This window comes from Paroedura picta, chromosome 13, assembly GCF_049243985.1.
Source record: "Paroedura picta isolate Pp20150507F chromosome 13, Ppicta_v3.0, whole genome shotgun sequence".
NCBI lineage: Eukaryota > Metazoa > Chordata > Lepidosauria > Squamata > Gekkonidae > Paroedura > Paroedura picta.
The window spans coordinates 26,778,175-26,802,148 of record NC_135381.1 but is presented as its reverse complement, the minus strand read 5'-3'; the positions used below and the strand labels follow the sequence as shown (position 1 = coordinate 26,802,148).

The following is a 23,974-nucleotide window of genomic DNA, read 5'->3' as shown; positions in this document are numbered from 1 at the left end:
TTAAAACCCAAGCCCACCTTGTGAGAGATATAAATATTCAGGTGGCACAAATATATACATATACACAAGCGCATAAACTGGGAAGGAGGGGCAGGAGAAGCCATAAATGTAAAATGCTGCAGCAGTGTGTGGAATTGAGAAAAGTATATAGCTGTGTTACTTTGTAGACCACATATGAAAACAGTAAACAATGAAGAGAACAAACAGCCAAAGCTGTATGAGTGTGGATTACCCCCAGTTCTGACTAATTGCCAAAGATGAACAGTGTACTTACACCTGCAAGGAACTGAAATTGCTTTGTGTGGGTCTTAGTAGAGGTACTATACATCATAAATAGGAATGATTCACAGTACAGAATTATTCCACAAAAACACAATTACAAATATAACCTGCCTCCAATATCAAACTCCTTTGATACATTCAGTAAAAGGTTATACTCATATCACAAGAAAACTGTTCCAAAATCCATAGTTTTGAACAGGGAATCTGCTTCCAGATTAATACGGAATGACCTTTGAGGGAGTCTTTAGCTGTAATCTGCTGCTGTATTATGTAATGTGAACATATTTGTATTTTTAGCCAAACATATCCTAAGCATTAATAGCTGAATCTACCAAATCTGCCCTGTTTTCTCCAGTAATAATGATGATGTTAGCCATTCAGTCGTATCCAACTCTTGGCAATCCTATGACTCAGTTGTTTCCATGTCTTTAGATCTTGCACTGCTTCTTTTAGTTTTGTAATGCTCTGGCCAGTATCCATTTTGATCTTATCTAACCACTGTGTTCTTTGTCATCCTAGTTTCCTCTTACCACTGACCAGTCCTGGCATAATTGCTCTCTCCATTGAGTTGGATCTCATGATATGGCCAGTGAGCTTTCCAGTGATCAATCAGGCTTTATGCGCTGTTGTATTTCCTTGTTTGTGACTTTTGCAGTCTATGGAATCTGCAGAAGCAGTCTCCAGCACCAGAGTTCAAACAAATCAACTCTCCTCCTGTCCAATTTCTTCATCCAGGTTTCACAGCCGTAAGTGGCTATTGGAGATATGATAGATTGAACTAATTTACATTTGCTAATCAGACTTATTTTCTTGCTTTTCCATACTCAGTACAAACTTATAATTCTGCAACCACCACTCTGATCCATTTACACTCCAAGAAAAATTAATTCTTGAACACATTCAGTCTCTTAACCATCACCTGAGCCTTCGGGGAGGGCGGTATATAAATCTAAATAAATAAATAAATAGCTATAATGACATGTCTGTTTTTTTGCAGTGGTAATTTTTTTTTGTCTGTTTACTGTTTAAGAAAAGGCCAAACTTCTTGCTTTCTTTGCTGATTTTTGTAATGAACTGTTCTAGGCCTTCCTTAGTTTCTGTTATCAGCAGTTAAGTGGTATACTACTAGACTACTGTAACTCACTCTCTGCAGGGCTTTCCTTGCAGCTGCTCTGGAAACTTCAACTGGTCCAGAATGCAGCAGCATAGGTCCTTACTGGGACCCAGTGGAGAGTGCCTATATGACCAGCACTTGCCCAGCTGCCCTGACTCCAGATTCAAGCTTTTGCTTTTTAAAGTCCTTAATAGTCTGGAACCATCGTATCTCTGGGACTGCCTCTCCCACTATTTCTCCCAAAGAGCACTCAAGTGATCAGAACTTGCTCAGGATCCCCAGCCCTAGAGAAATTAAACTGGCCTCAGCCAGGGCCTTTTTGGCCCTGGCCTCCATCTGGTGGAACACTCTGCCTAATGAGATCAGAGTCCAGTGGGACTTTAAGCAGTTCCACAGGGCTTGTAAGACAGATGTTTGCCAGGCTTATGGTTGAGGTCCTGGAAACAACAAAAACTCTCTTGGCCTCCCTGCTCAAATCCACCTAATCAAACTCTACCAGAGAACTGTAACATATGTCTTCCTTTTCTTCCCCTGAGAAAGAGATGGGTCAGGCAATTTAATTTTAATGTAGATTTTAATACATTGACTCAGGTTGACTCAGCCTTCCATCCTTCTGAGGTCAGTAAATGAGTACCCAGCTTGCTGGGGGGTAAACGGTAATCACTGGGGAAGGCACTGGCAAATCACCCCGTATTGAGTCTGCCATGAAAACGCTGGAGGGCGTCACCCCAAGGGCCAGACATGACCCGGTGCTTGCACAGGGGATACCTTTACCTTTAGATTTTAATATGGATGTATGGCCATTTACATTTTAACTGTATATTTATATAGTACTATATATATAGTACTATATATATTTATATAGTACTATATAAATATGTCTGGTTTAATCTGCCTTGAACCTTTGGGGAAGGGCTGGATATAAGTATAAATACAAGAACATTAAAAATTAAAAATAAATAAAATACAGAGAATGTAGGTCTCTAGTTCAGCATCTCAGGGCCAATCAAAGAGGACAGTCTTGAACAAAGCCACTCTTTCTGAACTCTGCAACTCAAAAAGTGCATGATAATATTGGCCTGCCTTACAAGATTGTTGTAAATATTACTTAGAATGCTTTGAATATTTTGAAGTCTACCTTATTAATTTCTCCCTTGACTTGTTTTAACTGTGCTATGTGCAATTACACTCCTATACCAAAACAATCTTAATTTGAATAATTTAAAAATTATCAGTGTCATCTTTTGAAGTCCCATTTTCTGTGCTAATTCATGCTGCTTATAGCACTGAATCAACTGAGAGTTCTGTATCAAAAACTGCTTCCTACTATCAAAAATAACTCCTACCACAATATTCAGAGTACACACTTATGGCACCCCAACAACTTATAGTGCAGTCCTATGTTCAATTACTCTAATCTGCACCCACTGATTTTGGTTGCGCATAAGATTGTTGACAGCAACGCTTGTGCCAGAGCCAGCTTTTATCACATGCATGAAACATGCCTTCAGCTGGCAATCTCATGTGTAAACAATTCTTATTAACATTCACAGTATCTTTGTTTATTAAATTTTCAACACTGGATATTACAAAACCAATTCAGCATAGTACATTGCAGCAATTCAAAGAGAATTCCACCCGGTTTGATTCTTTTTCATGTAACGCAAACAGTAAAACAGACTTCTTTACCCTCACATCTAAAAGAAAATCTTCTAGCCTAGCCAACATATGTCAAGTTCCAGAATCGCTAAACACCGAATAGAAAAAAAAAAGATGAGGAAGAAACACTGCGTTTAACACGGGAGCAAGTTCCGCTCTATGCAGCGGGGCTGACTTCCTAGTAAACACACACAGGGGGCGGGGTGCAGCCTTAGACGTTTACAAGGGCCCGTAAGGGGGACCTCGTTTGGCGTAAACACGCTCCGGAATCCGGCTATTCAGCCAGCTCGCTTACCTAGGAGTCACCCCCGCCCCTAAGCCTCTGAGATTTACTTCTGAGTAGACCCGCTGAAGGGACTGGGCTAGCAGGGGGGGGGGGCGCGAAAGGAAGACGAGCCTCTAAGCAGGCGCGGGGCAGCGGAGCAAGGCCGCAGAGCCCCGCAGTCGGAAGCGGCTGAGTGTGCCGCGCTCCGCCCCGGGGAGGCCGGACCAGGAAGCGTGTGTGGCCGGCGGGGGCTGCTGGAGCCGCGGCCTGAACGGTAAGCGAGACAGGCTCGGAGGACTGGTCGCCCGCGCCGTTGTGGGGCAGAGGGAAGGATGGTGGGTAGGGCGGCGGCGGCGGCGGCGGCCTATGGCGTGTTGGGTTTATTTTGGCGAAGGTGGCTTTCCAGAGGGGCATGGGGGGTGTGGAGGGGGGGAGCGTCGCACGTTGCTTACGGGCATCTGAGGAGGAGGAGGAGGAGGGGGGGGGAGCGAGGCCTGCCTGTGGAGGGGGGGGGGCCTGCTGGAGGCGAGGCCGAGTTTCCCGCCCGGAAAGGCATGGGGAGAGGGGGACAGTCGGCGTGAGGCAGGGAGGCCGTGGGTGGAAGTCGGGGTGGCTTTGAGGGGGGAGGAGGACGACGGGGGGCCAGAGCGACGTGGCTTGAACGGAGGGGCTCGGAGGCCTGGTGGTGGGGTCGGGTGGGACACCAGGGACCTTCGCATGGGGGGCGTTGAGAAAAACAGGGCATGTGTGTTTCCTGTGGGATGTGCCTAGGGATGCCAGCCTCCTTGGAAGATCCGGAATTACTGATCAGTCACTTTTCTTGGAGAAAATGGCTTCTTTGAAGGGTGGACGGTGTGGCACTGTACTCCACAAAGGTCCCTGCCCCCCCCAGCTCCATTTCCAAATCTCTAGGAATTTCCCTGGAGCTGGCTACCCTGTCCTCCTTCCCCTACTGGGGGTCCAGGGGGACCCAGCAATCCTAGGTGCTGGTAAGTCTAACAGCCTCCACGGGGGACCTGGGGATGCCCTGGAATTGCGATTCATCTCCAGAGATCAGTTTTCCTGGAGAAAATGGCAACATTGGAGGGTGGACCCTATAATATACCTCATTGAGGTTCCTATCTTCCCTGGCTCCATCTCTCCAGGGTTTCCTGACCTGGATTTGGCAACCCTATCCCCCCCCCCAACTTCCCACCAGTTGCCAGACAAGATGTAGCAACCTGTGAGAAAGGCTATATGCAAAGTGTCTCTCTATAGGGCTTGGGTGTGTTGTGTGTGGGTCAGAGTTGCCTGTATGGCATCTTGAAGGCAGGAAAAACAATAAATCAAGAATCACAAAATTTAACTTTAGGGCGTCAGAATTCAAGGATCTTATTGAAGAGTCAGTAATGTGTACTGTAATGTAAAGGGCTCTAGATGGGAAGCAGAGTGTAATGAAAAGGCTGAGTTGGCCAGAGACCTCTGCATGAGACCAGGTAACTCTTGGGTGGAATGGAAGAGCAGATAAGTGTAGGAAGCATCTAGGGACTTGGGGCAGGATCACTGGTCCAGATCTGTTCAGTTCTGATATAGCTAGTTAAAAGTTTTTAGACAGTGGGGTTGGAAAAGACATATTTTGGCTCAAGCCCATGAACACCTGTGAAAAGGTGGAATATGAGATACTGAAATGGATGACCCAACCGTCAGATTCAATATGGCAGCTTCATATGGGTTGCAGGAAGCTTCCAGAAGCCTACCTGTGGTGCCAAAGGGGTGACTGAGCTTGGGATGGGAGTGGGGAGAAAGGCAAAACTTTATGAAGACTATTATATAGGAAAGCATCATGTGAGGTTGTGTGGTGATGAGTGGAGGGCAGTATAGGCTCATCTGAAAGGGCCTGTTTATGGTATGGTCTATGGCAAGGGTAGTCAACCTGTGGTCCTCCAGATGTTCATGGTCTACAATTCCCATGAGCCCCTGCCAGCAAATGGTATATAGGCAGATAGAAAGAGAGGGGTGACTGTTTATAGGTTGAACTGGAAAAAGAGGAATTGAAACTAGGAAATAATGTGGGGCTTAGACAGAGGGGGTTATCACATTACTTACTTCTGAGCATTGATTTCACCCTCGGGCAAACTAGTAGAGTGCAACAGACACAAACATTGAGCATTGCAGGGAAACTCATATGCACCCATGAAGTGACCTTGGCCTCTCTCAGCTTCTGCCATAATGTTGAGCAGTGCCGCTGCTCTATAAAATCTGAAGTATACTTTGTCAGTCTAACCTGCTTCTTAGATATTATGATGGTAAAATAATAAAAACACTATATTCTGGCCAAAGCTTGTTGGGAAAACAGCAAGATATAGATATAATTTAGTGATACCTTGAGAAGGGCCTGGATATGGGATGACATAAAATATGAAGAGTAAGATTTTCTTTTATTAGTGCAGCTTTCCAAAATTAAGAAAAAAGCAATATACCAAAAACAGTATAACAATTACAGCTATACATACAATTGAAATCACCCTGCCCTTGTTTAACCTCAACTATTAAGTCAATTGAAACAACGTGCTGGCAGCATCTCTGGAGGGTGTGTAGCCCTGGACTTTCACAGACTTCTTGAGTAAATGGGATTGAAATGGGCAGCAAAATAGCTGTAATCTATACTTATCAAGAAAAAGTTGATTGTGGTAACATGATGATGCAGTTACCCTATTCACTCTTGGCAAGAATGGATGCATCAGCTGCATCGTGCTATGCCAAAACTGTGGGGCAATTATGTCATATTACCCTGTGAACAGGATTGCACCTGTCTCCGTCAATTACATTTTTTTTGTTTCATCCTTCTCCCCAGGAATTCTGGGTTCTTCTCCCTCATTTTGTCCTTACAACATTCCTAAGAGGTAGGTTAGATGGAAAGGGAGTGACTGGATCAAGGTCACTCACTGAGCTTCATGACTGTAAAGGTAATTGAACCTATGTCTCCCAAATTCTGATGAACTTGCCAACCACTACATAACAGCTAAAGTACTGCGGTAAACCTGTTCTGTAGCTTTTACTGGCCACTATTGATCCCTGTCCTGTTATGGTCCATTTCCACTCTGTATAGAGCAGGTTGTACCACTCTGAGGCTTCATCAAAACTTGTTTTGAATAATTATTTACTTTTTATCCAAATACCAAGGCTTCTCAAGCTAAATTTGTCTGTGAGGATGCAATGATGAGTTCTGTTTAGTGCTATAGCTGAATGTTCTCCATTGCTAGATACTTGGCAACTTACTCAGAACTTAAGATCTTGTGTAGATGTGCCCCAATGTGGCTCTTTTCTGTATGCTTTTAGTTTTTTTTTTTAGATGCAGTTCTCGTTGAACTTGTGAGTATTCATTGTATTTGGTTGTTTATCAAGAAAGAAGCTAACTATTCTTCATCAGCCACACATCTTGTGGATGTACATTTGGGATCAAGCTGTTTTGTAAGAGATGGAAGGAAACAGGTGACAGCTTTGCCTGCGGCTTCATTTTATTGCATATTTCAGTCTCCCTTGAGTTCTGCAATTTGGGACCCAAGGTCTCAGAAGGGAGCTTTCTAGAACATGCCATCCATCTTCCTTTGTTAATACAGAGAAAAGGCAAAGCAGAGAAGTATTTTGTTACCTTTTTCCTTGGTTCCCAAAAATACTGCCAAGAAACATGTTTTGGGGAGAAATTGAAATATACAAATTGGAACATCATAAATTCCAATATAGAGCTTGAAGATGAAATTGGAAGAACAGGGAGGAAACATACTAAAGCATGGAGGAACAGGATTCATGACTGATTCTGAAGAGTAAAAAAAGTCAAGAGTGACTGACTTTGGAAGTGTGCTGGACCAAGGTGTGTAAATGTAATTGCTGTATGTATTTTAAGGAATGGTTATGCTAAATTACAGGTTTATGTTAAGCACAGACATTTTTTCCTGCACTTTATCTATTGATGAATTGAGCAAGAAATATAAGTGCGTTTCTTGGAACTTAACTTAGTTGTGGTTTTATTACACTTTTATTATGCCATGTTAATGAAAAGTAAGCATTTAGATTTCGGTTATTGGGAAGACATTGTAATTACGTAGATTTGTCCTAAAGAACTGTGCTTTTCAAAATAAAGATATTTGATTTGTGCCTTTTATTCCCCCCCCCTAAAATTTCTGTTTTGATATATCTGGTTGCAGCTCTTGACATGGGTTTTTATGCAGGCTGGTTTTAGGGTATATTAAGGGAATGCTCAGATACATTAATTAAATTGCTCTCATAGCTACTATTTAAGTATGTATTACTTTGTTTTGCTGTTGTTCAGAGGCCTTTAAAGTAAGGTGACCAGATTGTTCCACTTTTGGAGGGACATTTGGGGGTACCTGGCAAATTGTACTTATGTTGAAATTAAAAAATATATATTACAATACTATTTTTGCATTCTATGCGTTCTATGAAACTTTTTGTTGCTCCATATAGACCAAATTTTAATCAAGAACTCCCCCCCCTGTCAGTGGTGTCCTGCTTTACCAATGTTAAAATCTGGTCACTTTACTTTAAAGCTTTGTTTGGTCGTATTCCATGGCATGCATAGTCATTTATCTGCCTGTGCTGTATTTTTCATCTCAAAATACATTTTTGCTAATAGTATTCACAGACACTGCTTGCTAGGAGTTTTAATTTAATTTCAGCCACTCATTGATTATTCAGTGAGAGATTCTATGGGTGTTAAGATAGCATATAAGGAATTTTTTCCAGTCCTCCTTTTAGGTGACAGATGTACTGTTTAGAACTTTATTTTAAGGTAATTTTAAAAGGTTCACAGCAATAAATCCCATTGAAATAAGATGAAATTACTTCCAAGTAACCATGGGTTGTGGCTGGAAAAGTGAAGACAGTGCCTCTGGTCTTAATTTGGAAAGAACTGTGCCTCACCTTTTAGAAGTCTTGAGAAATTCTGGAATGCATTTTTTCCAACCTGAAAGGTTGATGGCATAAATGCACTGTGCATATTGCCATCTTAGAACTGAATACCATGTTCGTTGGAGGCAAATAGCTATTCCTTGTAACTATGTAGGACATAAGGAACTTGCTTTATTTGCTCTTTAGCATAACTTCCTTTTAATTATTTTTCTAAAGGGCATTGGACGCCATGACTGTCACTCTAGTATGTGATCCTTCGGAAGCTATGGAGCTCTGTCCCTCTCAGCAACTCTATCTTAAGCCAATATCAAAATTAACAATCAGTGTGGTGCTGCCAGAACACACCGGATCTACCCAGGCATTCTCTAAATGGGAAGTGATGGACAAGCTGAAGAATATGATTTGTCCAGACCAGTTCACCAGTGTTAAGGTTTCAAAAAGAACTAAAGGTTTCATTCGGTTTGAGGGAGAGGCAGAAACCAAACATTTGGTATATAGCCTTAAGGAGAAGCTCCATGGCAAGACAATAAAACTGAATGGTTTTAAAGATGACTTGCAAGTGGTTGCTACAGAGGCTTCTTTTGATTTACCAACTCCTCAGGAGTCAGAAGCCATTTTGACTGATAGAGAAATGATGGAGGAAGATCTTGCTGAGCAAAGCAGTGATGTTCTCAACTGCATCCATTTGGAAGGATTGCCATGCATATGGTTTGCCCTAAGAGGCTCAGGTAGTGAAACACCAAGCGAAGATATTTTAAAAGCAGTGTTTGAAAGTTTTGGAAAGATCAAGAATGTAGATATCCCCATGCTTGATCCTTATAGGCAAGAAATGGTGGGAGGAAACATTAATAATTTCATTTTTCGTGGCCTGCGAACATTTGAAGCTTATGTCCAGTACCAGGAGTCCACAGCTTTTGCAAAAGCTATGGAGACCTTTAAGGGAATGAAGCTGATGTTTAAAGGGGATGACGGAAAAGCTCTGGCATGTAATATTAAGGTAAGAAACATCATGTAGGTTCCAGAAGGGTAGTTGTGCTGGTCTGTTGCAACAAAAGCAATATTGTCTCTTACCACTTTAAAGGGTATCATATTGTAGCATAAGTTTTCTTGGATTAGAGTACATGTTATCAAGTACAAGGTGATGTTGAAGTAGTTCTTCATGAAACCTTGTACCTCAGTTAGTCTGGCATGACAATAATTTTGCTTTCACACTCTTCTAAAGATTTATAGAGTTTCACAGTCTTGTGAGGATTTGTTGAATTTGGTCTTTCTTGCATGGAGTGCCTATTCCTATGTATTGAAAGTTTAATTGGTTATTAGAAATTATTCTTGCATTATGCAGTCCCTTAAAATATACCTTTACTTAGCATATCCAAATGGTAGGCTTTCTGATAGTCATGTTTAATCATATAAATAATTTGCCTTTGTATTTTTTCTTTTATACTGTGATATCATTTTAGCTGGTGCTTTACAAAGTTACCTAGGGTGACATCAACAGGTCCCCTCCTCCAGAGAGTTTCTAAGATAGAAAATGCATTGTAATTGATTATAAAATAAAGATTTTTAAAAAGAGTTTATAAAGTGCTGATGACTCCACAAAGATGTTTAAGGCAGTTTGACCCTGTTCATATGAGTGCTACTTGTATAACTTGGATTTTATTAATGTAAGTTTAATTTCCTTAACAATCTTAAGAAGGAGTTTTCAATCATATCAAATGACTAATCTGGAAAACTAATTTTTTATGGTTTTTGCCTTCTGGAATTGTGGTGGTGCATAAAAGTTAATCTAGCTCTGGATCATATTGTAGCATAAGTTATCTGAAATAATACAGAAACATCCTAAAGATTCATGTTTAGAATTCAAGGGTAAACCACCTTTTTAAGGCATGGGCCATCTTTATTCTTTTCAATTAGTCTTCTAGTGGAAACTTTCCATTTTATAACTTGGATTTGCTGAGAATTAAATGGGTGGAAATATTTGTGTTGGAGCATGATGCCATTTGGATTCATGCATACATCATTGCTGTTTCATGGTCACTGCTATTTATTTCTCATTGGGACATATAAAATTGACTCTTTTGAAAGCAGCTGGATTTTATTGTTTTGATAGAATTGAGTGGAAGAAGAGAATGAATCTACCAGCAGTCGGGCATACTCTCTGCATTGGGCTTCTTGGAAAGGTCTGCACTGGGTATACCCGAGTCAAAATGGTCTGAAGGACAGAAGGACCACTGTTTACAAGTTTGAGGCTGGATCTGTAGACTCTGTGAGCTTTGCCTGAGGGAGTGAGCAATGCTACATTTGTGTTCTCTTTATTTTGAAACAGGTATCAGCTGATACTGCCAATCATTTCAGTGAGAGTGCTATAAACCAGAGGAACCTGGAACGATTAACCCTGCAAGGGCTAGAGCGAGAAAGAAAGAGGGAGAAAAACAGGGGGCAGAGAGATACTGAAAGGTGAGGAACTTGATTTCTTAAAGGTTCACTGAGAGAAGCAAAAAATACCCAAGGATGCATGAACAACATGTAGAAAAATAAAAAATAAAATTATATTCAAATGCTGTACCCAGACAAGATGAGTTGAATAAATGTGCATAAATTGCCCTGTTTTTACTGCTCTGCCTAATTTATATTGCATTTGCAAGTCCTTGGGAGTGGCTGTAAGGTCTGCAGGGCACTGCAGCCTTGCCTCCAGCTACTTTAATTTTTTTAAATCCAATGTGGTGGTTTCTGAGATTCTGACAGATTTGCCTACAGAGAGCATACTTTTGCAGCCATAAGGAAATTTACGACTACTATTTAAAATATGAAAGCTGTCAAGAATTTGATTCCTGTACCCAGAATTAAATTCTGTTTGGTTTGGATGTATGGTTGCCTTCTGGCTGATTCTTACTTGTCTAGCCAAAAATTCAGCATGGCTTCAAATTCTGCCTTAATTTTATCCTGTCTCTGACATAAACAATAATATAATGTCTTTGTTAACATTTTAACTGTTGCCTGTGTAATTTACTGAATAATTCGGCAGTGCTAAAATTTGTCAATGGCCTTTACCTAATCATTAACCAACAAGTGGTTGACTATGGTGAATGGGCAGTATATATTTTTAACCCTAAGCTCTAATTGAGAAGGCAATCAGTTGTAAATATGGAGATAAGATGAGGATGGATGGCAAAGTGTAGTTGCTTAGAATCTTGTTAGTAATTCACTTTGCGTCTTGCTGTTGCAGTTCCATATGGCAGTATTACATTTGCCTTAAAGCAAAATTAATTTCTGAGAAAGTATATGTTGTAGTTTGGGTTCCAGTGTTGGTTGCTGAGTCCAAATGTAAATGCATGTCCCTAATTGTTTTTTCAACCTTCTTTAGTTCTCAAGAGAGCTTCTCCAGTGCCAGAGTACACCTGAGCACCAAGTACACCTGAGCCAATGTTTTAGTTCTGTAGGGAGGTCTGGGTTCCACCTACTCTTGTTATATTTGGAACAAAAGTTGTTATGGTAAAAACAGACATTGGAACTTTGGATTAAATTTTTTGCAACATATTTAGCACCTGCAGGATTTCTTCCCCCCCCACCCTTTTAAAAATAATAAAATGTAGATCTCTATAGCTCTGGGATTTCCAAACACCTACTTAAAGTGGTGTTGCATATTCTTAATTACCTTCTAGCAAATTAATAGAAACACAATTTATATTCTTCAGGATTGTTCTATTTCTATGGAAACCTTACTGTGGGCAGACTTTTTATAGTTGAAGTGTGCTCCCTCCAATTAAAACTCATATACACTAGAAGATTTACTTTTAGAGTGTGTGCAAGTAGTAACTAACTTCAGAAGATCCCACTTGATGATATTTTGTACTATTCTCTGATTGGAAGGCAACTATCTCAGAGCAGTGACTTGTACAGAAATGCATCTGACAGCCTCTCTGTGGACTCACTGGCAGAATTATTAGATCGTGCCCAATGCAGAGAACTACCTATCCCAGCAGAGGCTGCCAGAACACTGAGTCATACAGAGATAAAGTAGGAAGCCTTCTCTGGGTAGGTAATTTGAATTAGCTTATTAAGGCATACTGCCAGTTCTCTCACAGCATAGTAGCACACCTTAGCTCCTTGGTTTCTGGATTATTGGTCTGTTTAATAGGAAATATCACATTATTCCTTGTTGTTCTTCAGAAATGCTGAGAGCTGCTTACATATGATTCCCAGAAGATCTCCCTTCCAGGCAGTTTACAAGGCCAAACCTGACTAGAACTGCAGACCATTCTCTGAGTCAAAATTAAAATGTGGGAGATTTGTTGGATGGTGGTAAGGACATCAGCACAACTGTGAAACCAAAGTGAAAAACTCAGTCAGTAGCTCATCTGGGAAGAGAAGAGTCAAATTCTGTATTCACTGCAGTGTACCCACAAATGTGTTCATGTCCATTAATAGTATTTTGACTGAACATGCATGTAATTATGAGAGAGTTGATGCTGCAGTTGCATGACTTTAGATCTAATATTGTGGAAGTTTTAGGAGTACGAGACATTTCAAGCGAGAAACTGAGGATATCATAAAATATTTTCCATTGATCTTTTGACTTGAAACAGACATTTCTAAGAACTGCTAGCCTCTTGTGTGAAATCACAAATAGATTCTAAGAGGGACCGTACTTAATATTGACATCTTTACAGAAAATAATCTCTCCTGCCCTCCAAGGGTTAAAAATATCTGACATGATTTTTCATCTAAATTGTCCCATATTAATAATTGCCTAGAAAAAGACGTGATGATGGTGGTGATGAAAAAAAAGTTGGAGAAGGAAAGAGGAAGTCTAAGATCAAGAGACGAGAAAAAAGACAGATAGATCGGGATGAAAAACGCCCAAGAAAGCAACAGAAGGTAACAGCTGAAGAAGAGCTGTGGCCAGAGAATATGCCTGAATGGGAAGAGAGGAAATACCTTCTAGCTCAGAGAAGAGTGGAGTCTATCAGGCTGCTTACAGTGCTGTTAAACCAAATAAAAGTAAGAATATTTTTAAAAATATTCTAAGTTCTAAACATCTTTGTCATGGACAATTATATAGGCACATATAAGAAGAGACTTTATCCATGTCCAAAGCATCCCATTTTGATGGCTTGTCTATGGCTGCTGTGAGTTCAAGAGGTAAATAGAGCATTGCTAGAGAGCCCTTGGCAAGATCCAGAGCTTTTGATTACTCTCTCTCTTTCTCTCTCTCATTTCCTGTGATAAGAGATCATAGAAACTCTGGTAGAATTTTTTCTGATTATAGAAGTTCCCATTCCCATAGGGAACTCAGTAACCCACATTAGGATTCATTATGCCAGGATAATAATCCATAGTAATTGAAACTTGATGTTGAAATATGTAATTGTTACATGTGATAGAAACCGCAAAACCACAGCCCTTGAGGGGCAATCCAAGTTACTCAATGTGATTTCATTAGTTTTTAAATATTATTCCTTTAGAGTGAACTGGCAATAAATATACTTTTCCTAACAGAGAAATTGGGCTACCTGATGGGAAAGCAGTTCCCAAGGGTTGTTCGGTCATCCTGGAAGGTTCCATTTCTTACCTCCTGGTATGTGTACTGGGACCAGGAGACATTGACCCATGGGGCACTATCTGCTGGGAAGCTTTCCTGTATATGCTTGACTTGGGAAACACGGAAAGGAAAGGAAGGACCAGGAGTTGTGCATGAGCACAGCTGCACTTTTACACTGCTCCTGTTTAGCCATGTTTTCTTCAAAATGGATACTACTCTGTTAATTGGGCAGAAGTATTATTTGGATTTTCTGCCTCTAGCACCAGAAGATCTTGGGGCAAGTCCCAAATTCCATAAGATTTAAGAACATCAGTCATGCTGGATCAGGCAAAAGCCCATTCTGTGTGTGCGGCATTGTATTCACACAGCAGTCAACCAACTACCTCTAGGGAAAGCCCACAAACGGGGAGACTGCAACAGCATTATAAACTTTTCTTAAACTAGTCTTCTCTCAGTTGTTTACTTTATGATGGTGTTGCTTGTTCATTTTGTTGTAATTCTGTGTCTCTAATTTTATTTTGAAGGATTTAGTGCTATCATCCAGGCAAATAAGGGAGCCTCTGTTGGAAAGTGAAAATGAAAGGGAGGATTGCTTTCCTTCACCTCAGATACAAAATGTGCTAAAAGAGAAGTCCTGCTCTAGTAGCCTTGGGTGCAAAGAAGTAAAGGATGAGAGAGAGCCCCCACATCAGTTAATCCAATTAGAAAATGACTATACTGAAGAGGAGGAACAATATGTTTCAGTTGGCTTGCCTGGATCACCTGGTCACCTTGTGAGAACTATTTTGAATGAGCCAGTGGCAAGACCAGTTAGTGGACTCTTAACGAACAAGACTAGAGACTGCTTTCAGGACTATGGCTTGTTGCAAGTTACAGTCACTCAAGACTGCAAAATCAAAAAATGTCCCACCAGAGAGGACTGTCAAAGCCTGGACTTGGGGTGCTCCTCCAGAGGCTCTAGTGCAGGAAACTGCAAGAAGCAAAAGATTTATGAAACAGAGGAATTCATACACTATTTACTTAACTACTACCAAACCCCAAGATATGCACGAATCTGTCCGGTGATGCAAAACACAGGGACTGAGTCTTGGTGGCAGAGGGTGGTATCCCATAATGGGAATGACTTCCAGGTCAGCCTGAAAAACAAAGATGGACAGTGTCTTACAGAAGTGAGTTTTGTACCAGACCTCCATGAGAGAGACTTTCAAGATTCCAATAGCTACGTGTGGAAAGTAGTAGACGGGGAACCTGAGCCAATAGAAAATGTGCCTAAAAGTCAGGCCTGTACTAGAGAGTTCACTGATCAATGTCTGGTGTGGTGTAGGGATTCACTGGGTGAAGTGAGCCATAGGCTACCGTGTGATGAACTTAATAGTCCTTTTCTAGTAAGCACCAGTACTATCTGTGATAACAGGTCCCAAGAAGAGAATATGGAAATGAAAATTTTACCACCAATCAAGCCATTTGGACGTGTTTATAAATTGAAGGATTTATTGGAAGAGATCAGCAGTGATTCTGAATATTTTAGTGAGGCATTTGATGAGTCACAAAGCAAAATGGAGAGAAGGAATGGGGGTTGCAGAAGTAGCTGCAAGGCCTGGCCTCACACCCAGGAACAAGCAAGAGAATTGTTGATTTGTGTCCAAAATGGTGATTGCAGCAAACGCAGATTTTGTACAAACTCTGAGTGCTTTGACTTAACAAAGCATCCCAAGCAAAGGCTTAAGACAACATTCAGGAGATCCAGCAGTAAATTAAGACATGAAAGGCAGAAATCCAGGTGCTTGTCCAGTGAAGAGGAACAAGCCAGCAGGAAGAAGAGAAAGAAGAAAAATTCCTCCGATAAATTTCTGCATGACAGTGAGCCCCGATTCCTTGAAGCGAATCATTGTGGTGAACTGGAGTCTCTCAGCAAGATACAGAGAAGATGTAGCAAGATTTTACACCACAAAATGAAATGCAAAACATTCCATGCCAGGGCAGAAGAGGTAAAAGCAAAAGATGTTCATAGGAGTGACTTTCAGCTTCAAGAACTCCACCAACAGACAGGTAAGGGGAAAGCAGACATCAGTGTGATGGGTGAGAGATGGCGTGAAACTGAGGGGCAGCTGAGAGCTTGCAAAGTCAAAGCAAAAAGGTAATTGTTAGGTGAGCTCAGGGAGATAATAGAAATAGTGGAATGTACAAGTAGATGATGACACAGGACACTGGGCATATAAGGGTGGAACAGCTTTCAGTTCTGCAAGCTCCTTTTGGATGAGCAGGTACTGTAAATTGGGCATTCCTGAGCCTTGAGATTCTGCTGCAGCTCTTTTCCCGTCTTCAGGGAACTTTCTGTTAAGAAGAGAAGTGGAAACGGATTCTGATGGAATGGCCTTTGTTTCCTGTTGAAATAGTTCAGACAAATCAATGCCCTGACTCTTTCCGTGGAGCAGAACTTGGAAGAAGATGCTAATTTCACCAGTTTGGAGGACAGTGGGGATGTTGAAACTTGAAGGTGGAAGATCAAGATGGGTCTTTTTATACAACCTTTTGAAAACTTAACTGTAAAGCTAATCATACCGTGATAGAGGTGTTTGCGTGGGCTCCTTTGTTTGCATGCTGGGAAAGCTAGGATAGCTCTAAATAACTGCTTGGTAAAATAGGTGGCAAAATCATTCTTGGTGGTTTTGATGCCTACAACTAATGACCAAAAACATATTACCGAAGTGCATGATGTAAGTCATTGTGAAGAATTTGTTAGAGGTTTGGACTGAGCAAAATGAACAGTCCCCACTGAGTTTGTGAAAAACTGCGGATCTCTGGGTTCTGCTCTGTAGTTCATTGTACAGTGAAGACTGAAAGATTCAAGAAAGTGCTGCCTTAGTAAGAGGAAAGGACTGAGGGTGCAGGAGAAAAAAACACACACATGGTATCTAAGACAGAAAAGTAACATTTATAACTAACTGCACACTTTGTCATTTGAGACACACATTGGGTTGGCTAGTATATGACTTTTGCCAGATTTTGTTTGTTGGTCTCATTCTCTTATTGCCAGCCTCCGTTGGTTTTTTTTAAATGCAGTGTGTGACTAGGCCCAAATAGTTATTACGGTTCCAAGGCTGTGCTCCTCTATTATTCCACCTAAGTCTGCTGCCCCTTAGTGTACATCTCAGTCATTGTCAAGCTATGTGTGTTTTGTTTGCAGCAACTTAGTAGAACTTCTCTACAGTCACAGTTGGTATATGTTTTGTTTGTTGAAAACCAGTGAGAAGAACCATGCCAGTTTGCCAAAACAGCTCCATGCTTAATTGGTTCACAAATTTCATAGACTGGATTACTCCTCCTCCAATTAGGTCTAAAAAATTGGAGGAACTCCTGTTCTTGACAGTCTCATTATATTTTGTTCTGCTTCTGTTGGGTTTAATAGTTCTGGAATACTGATTGGGGAATGATCTGAAAAAAACTTTTGAACATTGGAAGAGAGTTTGAAATTTTCTTTAGTGCTGGTTTGTATTTTGACCTTCATGTAAGTAACCTTCTAAATTATGACTAGATTATCAAGTTTATTGTGCAGCCATAGGCCTTTACAAATCTGAGCTACGGAAGTTCTTATTTAGTTACCGGTCAGTACCTTTACCTTTATTGGCATAGTTAAAACAATAAAATTAGACCATAATTATTCAGTTATTGCTTAACATTTGTGTGGAAACCTGGAAAAAGGTATGTTGCTGCTGATATAATCCATGGCTATATTTTGCAGATAACCTGATTGGAGTAGCCTACTCATGAGTAGGTAGTACTGAAACCCACAAGCAATATTACTAGTTACCAGGTGACTAACCATGTTGCAAAATACTATTCCATATGGAGATGGAAACAGTGACATATTTTAACTAAATTTTAAAAACTGCATGATTTCTGCTTTAATTTTAACATGTCTTATTTATTACGTGTTACAATAACTTTCATGATATACATTCCCTGGTAACACCATCCATATTTTAAAATTACACTCTAATAAAGTGGTAATGAGGCACAGTATGCAAGCAGCCTCTGTTTAATGTTAAAAAGTGGTCAGTGATAAATATTTCCAAGGATCTCTAAGCTCACTCCTTCAAAATGATTCCTTGCAAACGCTTCTTCCCTAGTGTTTTGATCTGAACTCCCTTCCCCCCCCCCTTTTTGGGGGGACGACGACGAAACTTGGTTGCTTTTTGTTCTGGATTTTTTTTACTGTTTACTTAAATACATTTTATAGGAAACCTCATTCTGCAACTCTAGTGATATATGTCACCAATATTTTTCCTGTGGGTCCTTTTTTAAAACCAGTTTGAGCATGTGCGCACACATGTATAATCTCAAAATAGTAATACTTAAAATAATAGTATTCTTTCCAGTGGAGAGCCTTGCATTCATTTCACAACTGTAAACAAGAAAATGCTATAGCCCTACTACTCTATGAACAGTATGTGAACATTGACCCTGTGGAATATGGATTCAGACTTAATGGGGTTTGTGTACAGCTGTTCAGGGCATAATTTCTCTACAATCCATGTTTTTTAATCACAGGGTAAGTTTGGGGATGAGTCATCCCCCCAGTGAAGGGACCCAAGTGGAAGGAGAATACACCGCAAGTTAACCCCAGCCCTTGAAACAACAAGGACCACACTAGATTTGTGCAAATACAAAAAACTTTCTTTGGAACTGAGTTTTTCCTTTTAAATAAAAACCTGACAATGGATTTACTACACCTTATTCAGATATTGTTATTGCTGCAAGCAAACTAAAGTTGTCTGTTGCCTCTTGAAAAAAGATGCTCTTGATAAATTTGTCATGACTGTCAATATCCCATGAATTCACTGGCTCTTGGCTGTTCATGAGAAGAAAAAGGGAGTGGGACTAGGACCCATTCATTCCTCCCTTGCCCCATCACTTTTGGAATAATGAAACAGGAAGATCTCATATTTATATAAATGAAATCTACCAGGAGAGAGCACACAAATTAGCCTATTCTTTCCCAAAGTCATGGCTGGGTAACGTAAATAGATTAAGACTGACAAGTTTTTTGAAAGCAAAAACAAAACCCCCCAGTTATTTAGGAATATGATTTTCTCTCATTAAATTTTTTAATCTTTTCTCTTTTTGAGCAACTTATGTACAAGGACTGATAGCATAAATTTAAAATAAATCGGTCAAATTCACATGGATAGATTTCTGAAAACAACTCTGGATGTTTCTAGTAAGCTTTCTCCAGTTTTTAAAAAGCCAAGTTTATAGACATGTTTCTGATTACCTTGTACTGCTCAGAAAAAAGGTGACTTAATTATGAAAAAAATAAAATATATTTATTTTATGTTTAAATGTGAATTTATGATGTATTAAACTGACAAGTAATATCCTCTTGGTTAATACTTCTGGAATTAAGCTTGTCTTAACTGACTTACTATTGAGAACTAAGTTCATATTGGGAAATCTGCAAGATGCATTAATTCATCATCCAGTGTAATACCCAGTCACGTTATACAGTTTTGGAGTCTGTAGAATTCTTACCCAGGTTTCCTGTGTTCTGCTGCATTGTATCTACCCAGGCACTAAGTCTTGACCATGATGTTCTACCTCCCTATCTAAGATTAGCAGCTGAGGAGCAGATGCTGATATTAATGTTATGCTTTGTCCTTGGCCCAAAATGCCTGGTTAGCTTTAAAAACAGGCTGGGCTCTGGCATAAAGGGTGGGGAGAGAGAATGACCATTGGGCTTTACTCACTGTGAAGGGTCCTTCTCCCTGGGCTCTAGGGCTCCATTCTTGATGGGTGGTTCTCACTGCTGTTGCTAGGGAGGCAGGACAAACTTCTATCTCTTCCTGTCTCCCCACTGGAACTGCTCCGTTCCTCAGTTTTGAAAATTTTCCAGAGCTCAGGATTCCATTTGGAACAGCTTCGCTGTATGATAAAAAGCTAAGACCTAGGTGGGTGGAGAGTGTGTGGGGCCACAAAATGCCTTCCAATTGGTCCAAAGAATGGACTGGTCCTGCCCCCTGCTCCCCCAGATTTGGGACATGTAGGAAAGCAACACAGCCTGCCCTCCTGCCCAGCCAGGGGCAATCTAGCAACATCGCTGCCAGTCTGCCCCTGACCACTGCAGGGAGAGGAAGTCAGTAGGGCTGCTGACGGAAGGGTGAGAACAGAGACTTGGACAGGCTGCACCAGCCCTTTTCGTCCCAGGGCTGTCTTAACTGTCGCATCCAACTGTAACTTCCTTCACTTTGCCTCAGAACACTGACAGAGCTGGCAGGAGGCTGATGAATATGCTCCTTCCCCTCCTCCCTTCAGGCTTGCGGAGCAAGAGCCCCTGACTGAGGGGAGGGAGGTATTTCCGGGAGCAACGCAGAGGAGTCTGCGGGTGTACTTGTGCTTTGCTTTGGGGCGGGGGGGGGCTTTCCCCTTCTGCCAAATGGCTGACAGGGAGGCCACAGAAAAGCCCCTTCTCACAAAATATTGCTGTAGCTGGCCTTGCTGCTGGAGGGAAAAAACAGCCAAGCAACTCTCTGTAGATTTGAGGCCTACCATACAGGATTGTTGCGCAGGTGAAACTGGATGCTTTTGCAAAAGTTCTTTTGCCTCCTGTTTCATCTGCACAACAACCCTGTATAGTAGGCCTCAAGTGTTTCAACTTCATAGCAACCTGCCTGGGAGACCTTAGATGTTTCTTCTCCACAACAACCCTGTCCAAACTCCATAGCAGCCCTTTCTTCCTGGGGAGCTGATCTTTATAGTCTGCAGATGAGTTGTAATTCCAGGAGCTCTCCAGGCCCCACCTGGAAGTTGGCTAACCCTGGGCTGGAAATATTTCTGGACGTTTGGAGATGGGACTTCAAAATCGTACAATGCCTCGGAGTCCAGCCTCCAAAGTAGCCATTTTTGCCTGTAGAACTGATCATTATAATCTAGAGAGGAGCAGTTTTTAGAGACGATGGTAAAGGCTTGCAGACTGTGGTTGGGATGGAGTGGTACGGGTGTGTCCCTCCTGTGCTATGGCCTTTGGCCAGCCCTTACCAGCAACTGTTTGTATTTTGGAGTGCAGACAGACCAGTGTCAGTCCTGCAAGTTTGGAAAGTGCAGGAGGATCTAAATAAAGAATATTTATAGCCTGAAACTGTAAATAGTGAACAAGTAAATTGCTGGAGAGACATGGGAACTGAAGTGACTTTTTTCAAGCTTGGCCTGGTAAATAAACTCCAATGAACTCAAAAGCATAAGTGGCCCAGAATTTCAAGTGGAGTTAGCTTTATAGGAAAGTAGACAGTGAGACTGGGGGGGGGGGAGGGACTAGGTGATCCACTTTTATTAGGCAACGATTTGGCCTTACGGACAACAACAGGGGACTGCAGTTGCCAGCAGTAGGCCTCAGGCTTCAGAAGAGCAGACATCACCAGCCAAGCAACCAAGGGGATTCTGGGCCATATGTATTCTTTTGAAGGGATGCATGTGAAGGCAAAGAGCTTTCCCTTCAGCCTGACTGCTTGGAGATAAGTTGTACTCCCCTCCCCCCAGAGGCTGGCATCTCTAAATCTCAGTGAGCTACAATGCTGCACAGTCACCCCTCCAAAACGCCCATTTTTCCCTGGGGAGCTGATCTTTATAGTCTGGAAATGAGCAGCAATTCCAGGAGATCTCCAGGCCCCACCTGGAGGTTGGCTGTCCCTGATCTGATTATATTCCTTGATGTCTGGAAGTGGGGCCTCAAAAGTATGTAATGCCCCCACAGCCACCTAGCACCCTCTGACCTATTTCAGGTCAGGAAAACATTGCAGAGAGGAGGTAAGGTTGCTAAAGTGGTGTAGGTTTATGTTCTGGAATTCCACACTACCTAGGTGTGCATAAACTTGACTAAGGTTAGGACTGCTGTGCACAGAGATTAGGAGAGTCTGCTATGGGGAGAGGAAGGGAAGGGGATTGTAAAGTGCTTTGAGAAACCTGATCCTGCTGGGTGACTGCGGGCCATTCCCAGTTCTCTCAGACAACTCACAGCCTCACATCCCTCACAGGTTGTCTGTGGGGGAGAAGAAGGAAAAAGGTGTTTGTAAACTGCTTTGAGACTCATTTGGGTAGTAAACAGCAGGGTACAAAAATCCAGCTCTTCTTCTAAGGAGCAACCGTGAAAGAGGCATGTGGGCACATAACATTTTATCAATAGTAAAAAAATGGAGACAGAAGGAGCAGGGTGGAAACCTGTGTACTGTGATTGCCCCATGTGGATTAGGGCAGGGGGTCCATTTGGTGTCTGTGGCCTAATTCACACAAGAAGGGAAATGATGTTCAAAGCAGAATTGGGAGGAATTGGTTGACATGTAATCTCCCCCTAAGAAGAGTCTCCAGTCTGATTTTCCCTTCACATATCTGAAGACATGGCTCTGGAAAGCTCATCTATAGCCACTATGCCACAATTCCCAAAGGTCAGTCATTTCCCACATTAAACAAACATTCCAAACCACAGGTTCTTGACACCCATCTCTCCACACCCATACCCTCATTTGTCACCATGCCACTGCAACCTCCCACACAACACACACATTCAACTCCATGCCCTTACAGACTGGCCAACTCCTCCCCTTCCTCTTCCCACCGCCAAGCTGTAGCACCCGTTGTATTCCTGGATACAACAGGTTTTTCCCCTAGTTAAATATAACAAATTAATTAACTTTTTTAGACAGAGTTCTTTCACCCCATGCCCCAATCTAGTATCCGTTGTATTCCTGAATGTGCAACAGACTTGGTCCCTAATTCAGTTTATAATGTCTGATAAATATTGAAATTGAAGATCAGCTAACAGCCTTGCGGATCTGATCAACTGAAGCAGATTTGTACAATGCTGCATTAGTGGCAGCGCTGTGGACTGAGTATGCCATGATACTGGTGAACAATTCCAGAAATACAACAAAGGAGAGAAAGAATCTGTCCAGTGGCTTAATTAAAGATCAAAAGTTTAAGAGTCTCTGTTATCTCTTTTATTTACACTTGGACTCTGCCAGAATGGTCTCTAGATTGTTTTCCATTTTCAGTACTTTCGTCAGTGGCAAAACGAGTCCTGAATAACAAAATACATTTATTAGTATAACATAACAAATAATAATTGGAAATGTACAAAAATATCCATACCCCCACAAGGTTGTTATTAATGAATTCATTATATTATCTGAGAGTGCTGTCTGTAATATAAAAGTAACTGTTAGAGCAAATGTTATAATGCCAAAAGCCTATACATTCATATCTTACCATTCTTGTTAATGAATTGAAAATATAATTAGGCTAATGCTCTTCTGGTGTGGAGAGTCAAGGCTATAAGCTCTTGGTCTCAAATTGGCTGTGTTCATTTATTTTGATGAGCATCTGAGTCAGCAATGCCTTGTTATACAAGAGACATAAGTCACCAATTCTCACCCCATCAATCAGCTGATGATCTATCTACATGTTATAATCTGAATACATATATGTCCCCATGTAACAAATTTAACAAATTTAAGGAAGTGTCTTTACAAAAAACAAGATCAATCAAAATCCATATTTAGTCCATGAGGTTGCATTGTCTTTAAGTTGAAGATGTAATAGCATTCCCTTTGCAGCAATTTCTTCCTCACATCCAGCCTTTGATGTCTTCCTGGTGAAACTTGCTCTATTCCATAGAATCGGAGGTCCTCAGCTTCATGTTTGAATTCAAGACAGTGGGCACTCAACGGAGCCTCTTGAACCCAATGTCTCACATGGCTTTGATGTTCCAGAAATCTTGTTTTAAGTGGTCTCTCGCTAATGCCTATATATTTCTTGCCACAGGGTCACTGGATGCAGTATACTGTATTTTATGTTAAGCAGTTAATAAATGTGTTAATCTTAATAGTAAGCCCAATACCTGTTGTGTAAATTCTTTAATGGGTAACAAACTTTTGCAAGCTGCGCAAGAGCCACATGGGTAATTGCCATTTGGCAACTGACTTAAAGAATCATTACCTTGCTCATAGCTCTTACTAGTCAACTCACCAATATTCCTTCCACATTTCCATGCAATCATTAAGCCATTTTTACAATCTGGCAAATCTGAAACTAGATGACAGTACTTGTATAAAATCCTTTGGATATCCTTGGCATGCCCTGAAAACTCAAAGGAGCACACTAGTTTTTTCATTGAATCTCTCCTCTGGTATTTTAATAAATCTTTTCTATTTTGTTC

The 23,974-nt window shown here is 41.2% G+C and overlaps 1 protein-coding gene across 9 annotated transcripts; it reads left to right on the top strand.

Moving 5' to 3' along the window:
* The first annotated feature begins 3,185 nt into the window (after nt 1-3,185).
* LOC143822953 (A-kinase anchor protein 17B-like) lies at nt 3,186-23,974 on the top strand. 9 transcript variants are annotated; one of them, XM_077308680.1, is made up of 7 exons: nt 3,187-3,594; nt 6,154-6,202; nt 7,044-7,170; nt 8,445-9,225; nt 10,555-10,685; nt 12,983-13,229; nt 14,295-23,974. In XM_077308680.1, the coding sequence occupies exons 4-7, from the start codon at nt 8,458-8,460 to the stop codon at nt 15,909-15,911; spliced, it is 2,763 nt and encodes a 920-aa protein (XP_077164795.1). In that variant the 5' UTR covers nt 3,187-3,594; nt 6,154-6,202; nt 7,044-7,170; nt 8,445-8,457; the 3' UTR covers nt 15,912-23,974. The 9 variants fall into 9 exon arrangements, with proteins under 9 accessions (XP_077164796.1, XP_077164797.1, XP_077164795.1 ...); XM_077308679.1 differs by having other exon boundaries at nt 6,652-7,170; XM_077308681.1 differs by lacking the exon at nt 7,044-7,170 and having other exon boundaries at nt 3,186-3,594.

What these genes read in the sequence shown, in the direction of transcription:
- LOC143822953 (XM_077308673.1), top strand. Translation starts at nt 6,078, where the DNA reads ATGTCATATTACCCTGTGAACAGGATTGCACCTGTCTCCGTCAATTAC. An exon ending in CCTTACAACATTCCTAAGAG is followed by an intron (nt 6,203 to 8,444) that starts GTAGGTTAGATG and finishes ATTTTTCTAAAG; the next exon opens with GGCATTGGACGCCATGACTG. An exon ending in TGCTGTTAAACCAAATAAAA is followed by an intron (nt 13,230 to 14,294) that starts GTAAGAATATTT and finishes TTTATTTTGAAG; the next exon opens with GATTTAGTGCTATCATCCAG.